Raw genomic sequence first — 15,589 nt, 5'->3', positions numbered from 1 at the left:
TCGGCCCAGGGTCACCACCGAGACCAGTTATATCTCATGTTCAGAAGCCGGGCCTTTAGCGACTTCCATACATCCCAGGGTGTGTATAAGCGGCTCTGATGGGTGCGTGGAAACTGGGCGCCCGGGACGCAAGCCCATTCCCTCCAGAGTTGTCCTTCCCCGCTCGGCGTCACTGTCACCCCTAGCAACCCTCCCGCGACGGAGACCCGTCCCTTTAAGGGGAGCCTGAGCCCCGGCGGTCTTCGTTTCGCGCGCCCGCCCGCGGCGCCGGCGGAGCGAACATGGCCCAGGTTGCGCGGGCGCTGTGGCCGGTCCCGCACGCTCTGGCCTGGAGGCTGGGCGGTCGCCTCCAGTCGGCACTCCCCGCGCAGAGCCGGGCCGGCTTCGCAGGAGCGGCAGGAGGCCCGGGTCCCGCTGCTACGGCCCGCAAGGGGAGTCCGCGGCTGCTGGGGGCGGCGGCGCTGGCCCTGGGGGGCGTCCTGGGGCTGTACCACACGGCGCGGTGGCACCTGCGCGCCCAGGACCTCCGCGCAGAGCGCTCTGCCGCGCAGGTAAGCCCGGGCCGGATCGAGCCGCGGGTGGGGGAGCTGGGGGGCAGCAACGAACTTCGGAACTTCTGGCGGGGTCAGGTATCGCCTCCTCCGTCCGTTCGTGACCTTGGGCGACTGACTTGGTTTTAAGTCTCTGAGCCCTTAGCGTCCTCATCTGTGAAATGGGGTCGCTACTAATGCCTGCTAACCAGAATTGTTGTCTTTGCCCTGAAGTCGTTTTCTAACGTGTTTTTAGACTTTTTAACGGAAAGCTTTGGAGATCACAAGAAAGGGAAAGAAAGCTTGCGGAGTTTATTATTTTCCATACTTTTTTTGTCACTTGTCATTTGGAAAGTAATAAACGTTCCCTAAACCCTTCCACTGCCTTCAGATCCTAAAGCTGTGTATTTATTAGTGTTAGTGTTTTTAGGGAGCCGATGACCCTTAGATTCCAGGCCCCCGGAGACAGAGAGGGACAGGGAGGTGTCCCATAGCCGAGTGGTGGCCCAGCTGCCCTCGCAGTGCTCCATACACATCACCAACACAGCCTTTCTCTGCTGTGGCGCCCACCATCCATCCACAGATGCCCCCTTTTCTGGACCCAGGGGAGCAGGATGGTGGGAGGGGAGTGGCCTTCTCTGTATCTCTCTGCCCACCCCCATTGGCCAGCTGCAGTCTCCCATCTGAATGGTGAGGAAGGTGGACTGCCGCTGTGGCTTTCCAACATGAATATGCAGCGGCAACAGCTCACCGGGGGCTGCGGAACATGCAGATCCAGGGCCGAAGCCCAGCTACAACCCTCCCCACTTGGAGATCTGAGCTAGACCCCACTCTGACAACTGCTGGGCTCCGCCCCCTCACCCAGAGGCCCTTGGGCTGAGGGAGTGGCGGTGGGCACTCCAAGTTGCAACAATTGCTCTGCATCTCGGGTGGCACACCTGGGAATGTCTGATGTCCCCTTGGGATAGGAGGGAGAGGAGAGGTATCTAATGTTGAACAGAGACCGGAAGATGCTTCCTCCCCATACTTCCTACCTGGTGGGGGGCGCTGGATGGGCGCTTGAGGCTGGACTGCCCACTGCACGAGCCTGCTCCCCACCTCCCTGTGCCTCCCTTTCTCTCTGCCACCTATCCCCGTTCCTCCTGATGTTCCCTAGAGGTCATCCTAGAAGACCCCCCTGGGAAAAGTTTGCTTGGGGGTGGGGCCTGGGCGCCAGGCTTCAGAAGCCCCTCCTCCCTCTGCTCCCCACCCAGCTCTCCCTGTCCAGCCGCCTGCAGCTGACCCTGTACCAGTACAAAACGTGTCCCTTCTGCAGCAAGGTCCGCGCCTTCCTCGACTTCCACGCCCTGCCCTACCAGGTGGTGGAAGTGAACCCCGTGCGCAGGGCCGAGATCAAGTTCTCCTCCTACAGGAAGGTGCCCATCCTGCTGGCCCAGGAAGGAGAGAGCTTGGTGAGCCTCAGGGAGTGACCTTCCATGTCCTGGGTTTTCCTGGAATACCCCCGAGTTAGGCCCTGCTGTGCAGCTCTGGAAAAATGTGGGGTCTTTGGACCTTGCTGAGGATTATGAACCAGCTGGGCCAAAGGAGGCAGAGAGCATCACAGAACTCAACAGTGAGCTCTGAACTCAGGGTGGTCTGGGCTCAGGGTGGGGCTTTGTCACTCCCTGGTTGTGTGACTAAGGGCCAGTCACTTAGTCTCTCTGGGCTTGCTTGTTCATTAATCAAAGGAGGACGATACTCTTGGGTGGTAGGAAATGGTTGGCACAGTGCTTGGCTCCTAGCTTGTAGCTTCTAGAGTCCACCCTGCCCCCCACTGTCTGGGAGGCTGGACAGGCGAGTGGGGAGGTCCAAGATGTTAGGTCCTCCCCATACCCTCCTTACCTTCAGTCACACTTGGGCCTCCCTTACCCAGGATGGGCCTCCTTGAGGATGGGGACTAGGTCCTTGGGGAGGAGAAAGCTCAGAGTGGATATCAGTTTGGGGGACGAACCCCCAGGGATGGATATAAACAATGCCAAGCTTCCCCCCGGCCAGTTTCCTCAAATGCCTGGGGTTTTGGGGTTTTTTTTTGTTTTTTTTTTTAAGTTTATTTATTTTTGAGACAGAGAGAGACAAAGCATGAATGGGGGAGGGTCAGAGAGAGGGAGACACAGAATCTGAAACAGGCTCCAGGCTCTGAGCTGTCAGCACAGAGCCCGACGTGGGGCTCGAACTCACGGACCGTGAGATCATGACCTGAGCCGAAGTCGGCCGCTTAACCGACTGAGCCACCCAGGCGCCCCCCTAGGGGTTTGTTTTAAGAGGACCCTGGTGACCCTGCTGGTGGCCAGACAACCCCTACCCACGCCCCCAATTTAAACCAACCTCTCGTTCTTCAGCAACAACTGAATGATTCCTCTGTCATCATCAGCGCCCTCAAGACCTATCTGGTGTCGGGGTAAGGAGCCCCTCAGAGGCCCAGTCTGGGGTCACATTTCATCCCTTTCATCTCCAGGGAGGCCTTACCTGGGTTCCTACAGGGGCGCAGGGTAGGGCTGCTGCCCGGGTTTCCAGAATGAGCCATGGGCTTTTTACTCTGAGATACCCCCTTCCTTTCCTCTGCACGTCTCCCTCCACCAGGGAAGTGCTTCTGGTGTTTGCCCCAAGTCCCTCTTGCTGCGGGACCTCCTGTGGCACCCGCGAGAGGGTGGAACGTTTTGCGGGTTGGTGCCGGTTCCATCCCGGAGCTGGGTCAGGCTGGGGTAGATACTTACCCTGAGGAGGTCACGGCTCAGCCCCCGCGGAGGAAGAACTACTTGGGATGAGACTCTGGATGTCGTCTCCCAAAGGCAGCCCCTGGAAGACATCATCACCTACTATCCACCCATGAAGGCCGTGAACGACCAGGGCAAGGAGGTGACCGAATTCTGCAACAAGTATTGGCTCATGCTAGATGAGAAGGAGGCCCAGCGAATGTATGGCGGGAAGGAGGCGAGGACGTAAGTGAGGCCGGCGCAGGTCCCAGGAGGTGGCAAGGGCGGGGCCTTCCCAGAGGGGACAGGCTGAGCAAGACAGTGTAAGGGGGGAGCACTATGGGAGACCAGGAGGGCTGGGGCCACGGCCAGGGCTGAGTCTCCTTAAGGACCTCCCGCTCAGGCCTCCGCTTCCCATCCGCACGTTGCGCGGTCCAGACAGCGTACCTGCTCCCGCGCCTCCCAGGCCCCGGGCTTTCTAAAGGCCCACCTGGCCTGCCCTCTGTCCCCACTTTGTCCACAGGGAGGAGATGAAGTGGCGGCAGTGGGCAGATGACTGGCTGGTGCACCTGATCTCCCCCAACGTGTACCGCACTCCTGCTGAGGCCCTGGCCTCCTTCGACTACATTGTCAGGGAGGGCAAGTTCGGGACAGTGGAGGGTGCCGTGGCCAAGTACATGGGTGCAGCTGCCATGTACCTCATCAGCAAGAGGCTTAAGAGCAGGTGATGATGGTGGGTGTGTGTGTGTGTGTGTGTGTGTGTGTGTGTGTGTGGCCTGCTGTCTCTCAGTCCCTAGTATAAACCAAGTCAGGACTCGAACTCAGACCTTCCAGTTGCCTCCACCACCCCAGGGGAAGCAGGACTGGCCTCAGAGTCCAGAGCTGGGTGCCTGCCTTCTGCCTTCTTCTGTTTCCTTCTCTGTGGTCGGGTCTCTTTCCTCCTCTGCCCACGGCCTCCCTGTCTGGGACAGATGATGACTGATTTTTGCAGGGGTGATGCCCCTCGGGGGAGCAGCCCTGCCCCCCCCCCCCGCCCCGTGAGCCTTGCTGCTGTCCCAACCTGGGCTGAGGTTTGGAATCCCCCTGATGGACTTCCCCCTTCCCCACCCAGGCACCACCTCCAGGATGACGTTCGTGAGGACCTCTATGAGGCTGCCAACAAGTGGGTGGCAGCCGTGGGCAAAGACCGGCCCTTCATGGGGGGCCAGCAGCCAAATCTGGCTGATCTGGTGAGTGTGGTGGTGGCAGGGGTTGCCCAGACCTGAGGGGCCTGTCTGGGCAGAGAAAGCCCGGATGTAGGCAATATCTCCATCTCAACAGCTCTCCCACTCCGGAGGCACCTGGCTCCCTGCAAGGAACTGTCTTGATTTACATAACTGACAGGTTCAGAGGAGGGGTTGGCTTCAGGCCCAGCTTGATCAAGAGGCCCAAATGGTATTAGGTCTCAGCCTCTCCTGTTTCATCTCAACCCCTTGGGGTTGGCTTTAGCTTGAGGCAGGCCTGGGTCCAGCGCTCCAAGCTTGCACCCAGCAAAAGTCCCGGGACGGTGTCTTGTTGGTCTGGCTTCAATGCCAAGCCTTGAAGCCGTCCTTCAATCCAAGGTGGAATATGTTGATTGCCAGGTCCGGGTCTTAGAGCTGGGGCGGGGGGGGGGTCTCCTCTCCTCAGCACATTTTCCCAAAGGAATCTCTGGAGGTGAGGGTTCTTGCCCAGATGTGGGGTGTGGGTGAAGGGCAGGCAAAACCTATAGAAATCCCACACACTTCACTCAAAGCCCCAAGTGCAAAATTGGCTGTTTAGTGAGCGCTTTTAGAGAGGAGAGGTGACGGGCCCCAGGGCACACAACTGGTGGAGGACAGGGCAGGTCTGGACACCCCCTCTGTACCCACCCCCAGGCAGTATACGGCGTGCTGCGCGTGATGGAGGGCCTAGAGGCTTTTGACGACCTGATGCGTCACACCCACATCCAGCCCTGGTACCTGCGGGTAGAGAAAGCCATTGCTGAGGTCCCCCAGTGACCTGAGTGTCCCAGGAGGGGTGCGAGACAGCGGAAGACACCAGCTGCCAAGACCAGGACCATGGGGTCAGCACCTGGTGATGCTGTGCAGTGGGGGACAGGATCGTTCTGCATCTTGCCCCCCCCCCACCCTCCCAGCCCCAACGTTCTAGCATTGGACGCCTGCTGAGGCCGTGGGACGCTGGGGGACAAAACCCAGGTTTGATTTCTGTTTGTAGTCCCCCTGAGGGGCACCCCAGCCCCAAGGAGCCAGCCCACCCCTGCCTCCCGTCCTGGGCCTCCCTACTTTCAGCCGTTCTCGGGGGCTCTCCGTGGCTGCTGTGTCCACACCTTGTGGGTGGGGATTGGGTCGGGCTCCTGCCCTGGACGGGGGAAGTGGGAATAGTCCGGTTCGCAGAGGATTTCATCCCTGGCTCCTCTTGGCTCCTGCCCTTCCCAAGTGCCCCCAAGACTCTGTGTCATGTTGGCAATAAAGAAAAGGTTTGCGGCTGTTGTGGAGATCTGTGGTGAAATGCTGCGTGGGAGGCTTCAGAAGGAGGCCGTGTCCAGCCCTGGTGGTAACTGCTATCTGTCCAGTGCCTTCTAGGTGTCAGTCCTGGGGTGAAGGACTTAGCAGGCTTTGTGTCCCATAAACCCTGGCACGCCACCACAGGGTAAGCAGCAGGGAGGCTTGAGGTGTCCCAGGGCACGGGTCCAGCTCTGCCCCTCGCCGACTGTGGGACTTTGGGCAGTGGCGCCCCTCCCTGAGCCTCAGTGTCCTCATCTGTCGAGTGAGCATAATGATAGTCTCCACCTCGAGGGGAGGTGGTGAGGGTTTGATGGGGAGGTGCAGGTCAAGTGTGGAGAAGGACACCCGGCTCAGAGCAGGGGCTGGACGGATCTCATCCTGCTCTACACATCAGGAGAGAAGGTTCCAAGAACACTGTCCCTTTCAGGGCCCTCTGAGGCAGGTGGGCACCCAGGCTTCAGTCCCAGGCCTGCGACTTCACAGGTAGGGGACTCTGGAACAAGGGGCCTAGAGGGAGAAGCCAGCTCTAGGAGCAATGGTCGGGGGGGGGGCGGGGGGGGAGGGGGTAAATGGCGCCCCCTTCTGAGCAGAGCACCCTGGTCGGGGGTCCCCATTCCCCTGGTTTCAGCAAATGAAGAGCACAGTGGCCTCCCCAGGCCAGACAGGTGGCTAGTGGGCAGAACTCTACTCCCTGGGCTCTCCCTGCTGGGGCAACTGGGCAACTCCTTCCCCCAGACCCCCTCAGGAGAGTTTTAAAATTTTATTTTCTTTATTAATTTTTTTAAAACATAAAAATAATTTGGGGCACGTGGGTGGCTCAGTCAGTTGAGCATCCAGCTTCGGCTCGGGTCATGATCTCACTGTTTGTGAGTTCGAGCCCCGCATCAGGCTCTGTGCTGACAGCTCGGAGCCTGGAGCCTGCTTCCGATTCTGTGTGTGTCTCTCTCTCTGCCCCTCCCCCACTCGCAATCTGTTTCTCTCTCTCTCTGTCTCAAAAATAAACATTTAAAAAAACATAAAAAGAATTCATGTGCCTTGTGATGGCAGACACTGAAATAAGAGGCCTGAGGAGCATTCTGGAGGCAAAACAGCCTAACATTTGGAAGCAGTGGCCTCAGTCTCTCCTGCAGAGCTGGTCTGCTACCTGCTTGTTCTCATTCCCGCCACAGGCTTCTGTCCTTGTCAGCACATGTGACGCTGGCTTGTTCTTCACAGCTGCAGAGTGCTCGCTGCATGGATAAGCCATAGCCCGCCGGCCAGGCCAGCCACACCAGCGTGGCTCCCCTTCCTGTCTCCCGGGAGTGCTTCTCCTGTGGGAGGAAGGAGAGAAGCCAAGGCCGGAGGCCACATCAGTCTGTGGCATGAGGCCACCTCCAAGAGCCACCCTTGTGTCCAGAATACTGTTCCTCTGAATCAGTCAGGCCTTAAGTCCTCAAAGGCCTTTGCTCCAGGGACCCAGGCCTGTGGATCCCAGAGCCTCCCTCAGGCAGGATAGGAACTAGGCCAGCAGCGCTGTGGGTCCCCCAGGGAGGGCCTTCCCTGCATCCCTGTCCCTCTTCCCATCTCTTCACAGACAGCCTTTTCCTGCCACCAAGCTGTCCGTGACGCCGTGGCCAGGGGAGGGTCTCACTGCCCACATCTCCACCCTATGCTCCCTGCCCCTTCTCTCCTGCTCAGCCCAGGGATTGTGTCTCCCAGCCCAGGCTTCCCCACTTGAGGCCTGGTCTGGCTAAGGAGGCTCAGGTACAGGCCAGGCCCCAGCTTCCAGCTACCTTCTCCCTGTTTTCACAGATTCAGATATTTTCTTCTGTCTCTGCATTTCACAGAGGAGGATATGGTTGTGGCAGAACTGTGTGCTGGGGACAGGGACCTGGCTGGGGGCTTTTTCCCTGGGGCCGCTGCAGGCCGAAAGGCACCCACCGGCACCCTCCACACCCTCCTCCACTGACTGGTCACCTTGAGGAAAAGGCCAAGGACGATAGTAGCTAGACCTGTTCCCTGCGACTGAGGCTGGAGAAGGGCCAGTCAGCCCAAGGCCACCGTGGGACACCAACTGAGCGTGCTTCTTCCCCTGAGTATCCTCCACCGCAGGTGACAACCCTGCCTCAGTTTTCCCAAATGCTCCTTGGCCAGCCCCTGGGTATATTTTCCCATAACCACCAGAGGGCAGTAGAGGATGCGAAACAGGGCCTCATGCTGCCACCTCGTGACCAGCTTCAGAATCGCATCTCTTGTCTGGCTGGTCTTCGTTACCCAGCGACTCTTGGCTCATCTATAAAATGCGTTGAGCAGGTAAGGGTCCGAAAATGGGCAGGCAGGAAAAGCCACCCCTCTCGGAGGAAAGGGCCGCAAGCCAAGAACCTCTGCCCCATTTTGGTCAGGCTCAGATCAGGGCAGATGCCCTGTGGCCTTGATGACAGCAGAAGGCCTGAGGTGGGAACCTTGTCACGACCTGCTGTGACCTTGGACAAGCCCTCGGAGGTCAGCTAACCTTCGTGGGGTTGATGTGGTTGGAGATGGGAACACTACACAGAGTCAGCGTGCACAGTTGACATGTGATGGGCGTTTTATGCAGCCGGTGGGGTCTGCTGGCCTCAGAACACACTCTCTGTCCCAACCGGGCTTTGAGGTCAAGAGCTCCAGGAAATAAGAAGAGTCGTGAGAACAGCGAGATCCTTCTGCCCTGGGAGTCAGGGAGGTCTCTGGGGAGGACAAGCCACAGCTGGGGCTTCAAGAGTCAGGAGGATTCCGGTTTGCTTTGTTTGCTTGTTAGACTGTTAAATTTTAAAATTTCACTTTGATTATGCAAATGATGAATGTCTATTGTACATAAATAGAACTTTCAGATAAGCAAAAGGTTGACACCAATTATTCATGGTCCCACCAACCTAGAGATATGAGCACTCAAATTTTTTTTGGAGTACAGCCTTCTAGATTATTTTTTATGTAGCCCACATAGAGTGCACATGTGTGTGTGTGTGTGTGTGTGTGTGTGTGTCACATACACAGATAGGTATAGATAAAATTTCTATTTTATGAATAAATATCAGCTAAATGGGGCCTATTTTATGGCAAGGATTGTTTTGAGCACTTTACATACTTTACCCCATTTAATCTCTGCTACCCCACTTTACAAATGAGGAAACTGAGCCATCAGAGAGGTTAGGTGACTAGCCCAGTGTCACACAGAGCTGGTGGGTGGCAGAGGTAGGATTTGAACCCAGGTCTGGCTCCAGAATCTGTAATCTTTTTAGGTACATATGTATGCATGTCTGTCTGTATGTATTTTAATGTTTATTTATTTTTTGAGAGAGAGAGACAGAGAGTGTAAGCCAGGGAGGGGCACAGAGAGAGGGAGACACAGAATCCGAAGCAGGCTCCAGGCTCCAAGCTGTCAGCACAGAGCCCAACAGGGGGCTTAAACCCATGGACCATGAGATCATGACCTGAGCCGAAGTTGGACACTTAACCAACTGAGCCACCTAGGTGCCCCTTCTTTTTTTTTTTTTTTTTTTTTTAAGTTTATTTTGAGGGGGAGAGAGTGAGTGTGAACAGGGGAGGGGCAGAGGGAGAGGGAGAGGGAGAGAGCATCCCAAGCAGGCTCCTCACTGCCAGTGCAGAGCTGCATGTGGGGCTTGAACTCATGAACTATGAGATCATGACCTGAGCCGAAACCTAGTCGGACACTTAACTGACAGAGCCACCCAAGTGCCTCCCCCGAATCTGCGATTTTTTTTTTTTTTTTTTTTTTTTTTAAGAGAGAGAGGGCCCAAGTGAGCAAGGGGCAAAGAGAGAGGGAGAATCCCATGAGGGGCAGAGGGAGAGAGAAGCGAGGCTCACCTGAAGCGGGGCTTGTGCACACCCAGTGGGGAACTCAGACTCACAAACTATGAGATCATGACCTGAGCCAGTCAGATGCTTAACCAACTGAGCCACCCAGGCGCCCCAGAATCTGTGATCTTAAATTTTTTTTTTTTTTTAACATTTATTTATTTTTGAGACAGAGAGAGACAGAGCATGAACAGGGGAGGGGCAGAGAGAGAGGGAGACACAGAATCGGAAGCAGGCTCCAGGCTCTGAGCCATCAGCCCAGAGCCCGATGCGGGGCTCGAACTCATGGACCGCAAGATCGTGACCTGAGCTGAAGTTGGATGCTCAACCGACTGAGCCACCCAGGTGCCCCCAGAATTTGTGATCTTAACACAATGCCTTACTACTCCTCTCTCTCTAGGTAATTTTTCCTTTTTTTTTTTTTTTTCAATTTTTAATGTTTACTCATTTTTGAGAGACACAGAGAGACAGAGCGCTACTGGGCTGGGTGGGGGGGGGGGGGTGGGGGGCCGAGAGAGAGGGAGACACAGAACCCGAAGCAGGCTCCAGGCTCTGAGCTGTCAGCACAGAGCCCGACGTGGGGCTTGAACTCACTGACTGTGAGATCATGACCTGAGGTGAAGTGGGACGCTTAACCGACTGGGCCACCCAGGTGCCCCAAGTTTTTCCTTTTTTTAAAGTAAAAATTCAGATCGTGAACATATTCCGGATCAGTAATTGCTCTACAAGTCTGATGGCTATGTAGTCCTCCACGGTAGCCACCTTCCGTGGGATGACTGTTCCCTAATTTACTTCACCAGTCGAACGGGAAGGATTTTGAGGGGTGAGGGGCAGAAGGGTGTAACGGGGAACAGGGTTTGCAGTGGGGGAGTGGCGTGGTGGATTGAGTAATGGCCCCCAAATGTGTCCGGGTCTTCGTCCCGGGAACCTGTGGCTGTTACCTCGTGTGCTCAAGGGAATTTGTAGATGTGATTAAATTAGTGATTTTGAGATGAAGGAATTTTCCTGGATGGAGCCTCAGGATTGGGCCCTAAAGGTGACATGATCACAAGTGTCCTTGTAAGAGGGAGGTGTGACTCCAGAAGAGAGGAGAAGGAAGCAGAGGCCAGCGGGGGCGGGGGGACATTCGAGAAAGCTCGACCAGCCAAGGGATGCTGAAGCCTCCAGAACCGGAAGGAGCCAAGAGGCGGACTCTCCTCCGGAGCCTCCAGAAGGAAGCAGCCCTGCGGGCACCTTGATTTCAGCCCAGTGAAATAGAGATCGGACTTCCAAGCGTCTAGAACCGTGAGAGAACAGATGAGATGAATCTGTCATAAGACACCACGCTTGTGGCACTTTGTAACAGCAGCTACAGGACACGAATACATAGGATAGAAGCCAGTGTGGCCTGGGAAGAGAATCGGCTACTGGGAGGAGCCTAGTGACCTCGGGCAAGTGCCTTGTCCCGTCAACTCTGTGAACTGAGAGGTGGGGCTGGGCTGTGTGGTGCGGAGGGGGCGGAGCCACTGAGGGGTGGAGCCAGCCCCCTGGGTCTTCAGCATCTACATCTGCTGTGGGGAGATAACAGGTCGTGTTGATGGGCAAATGGTCAAAAGAGATGGCCCCTGGGTGGCCGCCCCAGCCAGCTTCGGTTCCAGGAAGCTCCGAGCAGGAGGCCCAGCTCAGTCTTGCCCCCCTGGGGAAACTGCGGCAGGCCTCTGGCCCTCCCCCTGCCTCAATTTCCTCATTCTTGGTTCTTACCTGGCCTAGCCCATTGTGTCCCTCCTGCTGGCCCTTCCTAGCCAGCCCTGGCCAGCCAGTGTGACCAGGCCTGGCTGGTCTGCTCCGGCTTCCTCGTCAGCCCTGGAGAGCAGGGACCAAGGTTCACACCTGGGCAGCTGGGCCCAGCACACAGGTGCTCCCCTCTGCCTTCCCCTACATTCCAACCTGCTCAGACCAATGAGATCTGGATGGGGGGCGGCCCAGCCGGGAGCCAAGGTTGAGAACATGGCTTCGGAGTGAACGAGCTGGTTTGACTCTCACTTCAACATATACTTACCCTTTGTATGAACCCGGACAAGTTCCTTCTCACTCTAAGCCGTCAGGAAGGTTCTGTGCCCATCTTGCTTGTAAGGAAACTGAGATTCAGGGAGGCATGAGATTTGCCCAAGATCATATCGCCAGGTGCTAGGATTTAAGCACAGGCTTGCCCAACGAGTTCCAGGTTCTCTGTGGCCTCCAGGCTCAGGAGAATAACCAGGGACCGGGTGCCACCTGTCTGGAGTCGAGACAGAGTGCTCCTGGGTGAAAGTCCCCACGGGTGGGTCGCAGCATGGTCCCTGTCCCATGGGCCTCCTGGCGGGGAGCCTCAGCAGAGCCCAGGGGTCAGCTGACGTGCATTTGAGGCCCTGTCAGCTACTCACAGTGAGGCCTTGGGCAAGTCATTTTTCCTCCAGCCTTAGTTTCCACATCTGTAGAATGGGGCCACGGTGGCAGAAACACCTCCTAAAACCACTGAGGGCTAAGTCCTGTGTGTGCAAGGCTCCAGCTGGTGCCCTCAGGATTAGAGATGGAAGGGTCTATCTAGCTTCAGGAGGGAGACGGGTAGAGGAATCACCAGGCCCTGCAACCCCCACCCACCCACACACCCACAAATTGCAACCCCCACCCCACCCCCAGGTTGGGTTTCTTCAGATGCCAGAGGCCCCAGGCCTGCATGAGCCTCCCAACACTGGAGGCTAGAATGACAAGCACTGAGGGGGTGACTTACTGTGTGTTTGGCTGGGGAAAGGGAGCTGTTTTTTAAGGACCAGTCTTGTCTTTTCCTGATCTCATTTCAACTTCTTTTTGTTATTATTATTATTTTTTTAATGTTTATTTTTAAGAGAGAGAGGGAGAGGGAGAGAGAGAAAAGGAGACACAGACTCCGAAGCAGGCTCCAGGCTCCGAGCTGTCAGCACAGAGCCCGACACAGGGCTCAAACTCAACAACCATGAGATCATGACCTGAGCCAAAGTTGGACACTTAACCGACTGAGCCGCCCAGGCACCCCTAATTTCAACTTCCTTTTTAAAAGAATTATCATTGGGGCACCTGAGTGGCTCAGTCGGTTAAGCATCCAACTCTGGGTTTCAGCTCAGGTCATGATCTCACGGTTCATGAGTTTGAGCCCCAAATTGGGCTCTGCACTGACAGTGCAGAGCCTGCTTGGGATTCTCTCTCTGCTCCTTGCTTGCTCTCTCTCTCTCTCGCTCAAAAGTAAATAAATAAATAAATATTTAAAACGATTATCATTGAGGGGCACTTGGGTGGCTCAGTCAGTTTAGCATCTGACTTGATTTTGGCTCAGGTCATGACCCCAGGGTCATTGGGATCAAGGCCTGAATCAGGCTCTGAGCTGAGCCCAGAACCTGCTTGAGATTCTCTCTCCTGCTCTGCCCCTCCCCCTGCTAGTGCACATACACCCACTCTCAAAAAATTTTTAAAATGAGTATTTTTAAAATTTGAGTATAGTTGACACAATGTTAAATTTCATCCCAATTTTATTTTTATAATTGATGTCTCACATTTTTTTAAACAATTTGCTTTCTTTTTTTTTTCTTTTCTTTTTTTTTAGAGAGAGAGGGCACCAATGAGCGAGGGTGGAGAGCGAGAATCCCACGGGAGTCAGAGAGAGAGAGAGATTGAGAGAGAGAGAGAGAGAGAGAGAGAGAGAGAGAGAGAGAGACAGAAGCAGGGCTCGTGTTCACCCGAAAGCGGGACTCGAGTTCACGGACGGTGAGATCATGACCCGAGCCGAAGTCAGATGCTGAAGCAACTGAACCACCCAGGCGCCCAAGATTTGATTCTTAAGTAATCTCTACACCCAGCCTGGGGCTCAAACCCACAACCCTGAGCTCCAGAATCGCACGCTCCATTGACTGAGCCAGCCAGGCACCGCGCCCCGCCCCGCCCCTTTCCAGCTTTCTAACAGCCCTTCCAGGCAAGTCTTAATTCTCTTTATCTAATGGACAGACAGGCTCAGAGAGGTGCTGTGACTCTTCCAAGGCCAACCTGGGCCACACTGGCGCAGGGATTTCCATTGTCCCGTGGCCAACCCATGGAAAGTCAGACAGGCTTTCTATATTTGTTCCCTATTGCTGCTGTAACAAATTAGCACAGACACAGTGACTTAACCAATATAAAAGTATTACCTTGCGGTTCTGGAGGTCAGAAGTCTGAAATGCGTCTTACTAGGCTAAAATCAAGCAGGGCCGTGTTCCTCCTGGAGACTCTTGGTGGTGAATCCTTTCCTTGCCTCTTCCAACTCCCAGGGGCCACCCACATTCCTTGACTCGTGGCCTTGACAACGACCTTGGGCCGAGTCCTTCCTGTGCCGTCTCCCTGACTCTCCCCGATCCCCCATTGAAGGACCCGTGTGATTACATGGGGCCCACCTGGGTAATCCAGGATAATCTCTCTATTTTAAGGTCAGCTGATTAGCAACCTTGATTGCCCCGTGCAATGTAACCTAATTCACAGGTTGTGGGAATTAGGACAGGGACCTCTTTGGGAGGGGCAGGCATAATTCTGCCTACGGCGCTCGGGAACATTTGGTTGGGAGAGCAGGTTCTGGGTGAGGGGACCCACTTGCCAAGACCTACTGGTCAGGAAATGGTTTATGCCCGTTAACCCTGGCAATGAACAGCTGAAGCAGGTGCCATATTAGTTTCCCAGCTGCTAACAAGTCACCACAAACTTGGATGACCCCAAACAACAAAAATTCATTCTCTCATAGTTCAGGAGGCCCAGAGTTTGGGATCCAGCTGTCGGCAGGGTTGGGTCCTTCTGGACAGTCTGAGGGAGAAACTGCCTGCCACTCTCTTTGCCTTGGGTGGCCCCTGCAATCCGTGGTATTTCTTGGCTTGTAGATGCATGCCCTGTGGTCACATGGCCTTTTACCTCTTTCTGGGCATGTCTGTCCAAATTCCCCTGTTCTATAAGGACGCTACTCATTGGGCCTGGGGCTCACCGTAATCCAGGTTTTGTTCTTTAATAAAATTTTTTTAATGTTTAGTTTTGAGAGAGAGACAGAGTGTGAGCAGGGGAGGGGCAGAGAGAGAGACACACAGAATTTGAAGCAGACTCCAGGCTCTGAGCTGTCAGCACAGATCCCCACCCGGGGCTCGAACCCACCAACTGTGAGATCATGACCCGAGCCGAAGTCGGATGCTTAACCGACTGAGCCACCCAGGCGCCCCCACTGTAACCCACTTGATTACATCTGCAAAAGTCCTATTTCCAAATAAAGTGACATCCTGAAGTTCCCAGGGGACATGAATTTGGGGGGGATGCTATTCAACCCAGTACAAGTGGTATATACCAGTTTCAAAAATGGGCACACTTCCGTGCCTCCCTACAGCCTCTGAATGCCACAGCCCCCTGATGGAGTCCCCAAGCTGCTTCATACTGTCCCCTGCTGACCTGACATACCTGGGGCCATCAGGGACAGAGTGTGGATTGTTATTTAATGAAAATGGTACCAGGCATGGTCTTAAGTGTCGGAGATAATGCTACAAATGCTTTCCGTGCCCCAGAGGGCCTCTCCCTCTCCCGGGGAGACAGGCAGAAAGCAAATCGAGAACATCAGGCAGGGCCCCACAACATCTCTGTGTGCCAGCTGGGTGGGAATGAGCGGTGAGGCTGGGAGGGGCACCCAGGGCAGTGGATGATGGCACTGCAGCACCTGGAGGGGCTTCAGGGGCAGCGAGTGACCAGCTCTGCCCAAGAGACTCAGGAGGCCTGAGGAAGAAACATCAGGCTCGGGGAGGCTCTGGTGACCTGTGCAGAGCACCCCCAATCCCATTTTAAAGAGGGAGTGCCTCCGAGAAGCCCGGAGAGGGTAGCTTTCTCATTTCCTCTGATGAGAAAGGTGGATTCTTTCTCTGATGTGAGGTTGCCCCCCCATCCCCCACCCCAGCCCCTACCAGAAAAAAGTCACATGGCTCCATCA

General features: G+C 55.5%; 1 protein-coding gene across 3 annotated transcripts; it reads left to right on the top strand.

Moving 5' to 3' along the window:
* The first annotated feature begins 245 nt into the window (after nucleotides 1–245).
* PTGES2 (prostaglandin E synthase 2) lies at nucleotides 246–5,777 on the top strand. Of its 3 annotated transcripts, none has more exons than XM_060608530.3 (7): nucleotides 246–551; nucleotides 1,784–1,981; nucleotides 2,909–2,967; nucleotides 3,359–3,508; nucleotides 3,786–3,986; nucleotides 4,374–4,491; nucleotides 5,158–5,777. In XM_060608530.3, exons 1-7 carry the CDS (start codon nucleotides 282–284, stop codon nucleotides 5,278–5,280), a joined length of 1,119 nt encoding a protein of 372 aa, XP_060464513.1. In that variant the 5' UTR covers nucleotides 246–281; the 3' UTR covers nucleotides 5,281–5,777. The 3 variants fall into 3 exon arrangements, with proteins under 3 accessions (XP_060464513.1, XP_060464514.1, XP_060464515.1); XM_060608531.3 differs by having other exon boundaries at nucleotides 248–551; nucleotides 1,889–1,981; XM_060608532.3 differs by lacking the exon at nucleotides 1,784–1,981 and having other exon boundaries at nucleotides 248–551.
* Nucleotides 5,778–15,589: the final 9,812 nt, after the last annotated feature.

This window comes from Panthera onca, chromosome D4 (assembly GCF_046562875.1).
Source record: "Panthera onca isolate mPanOnc1 chromosome D4, mPanOnc1 haplotype 2, whole genome shotgun sequence".
Classification (NCBI taxonomy): Eukaryota; Metazoa; Chordata; class Mammalia; order Carnivora; family Felidae; genus Panthera; species Panthera onca.
This window is presented reverse-complemented; position numbering and strand designations above follow the sequence as displayed.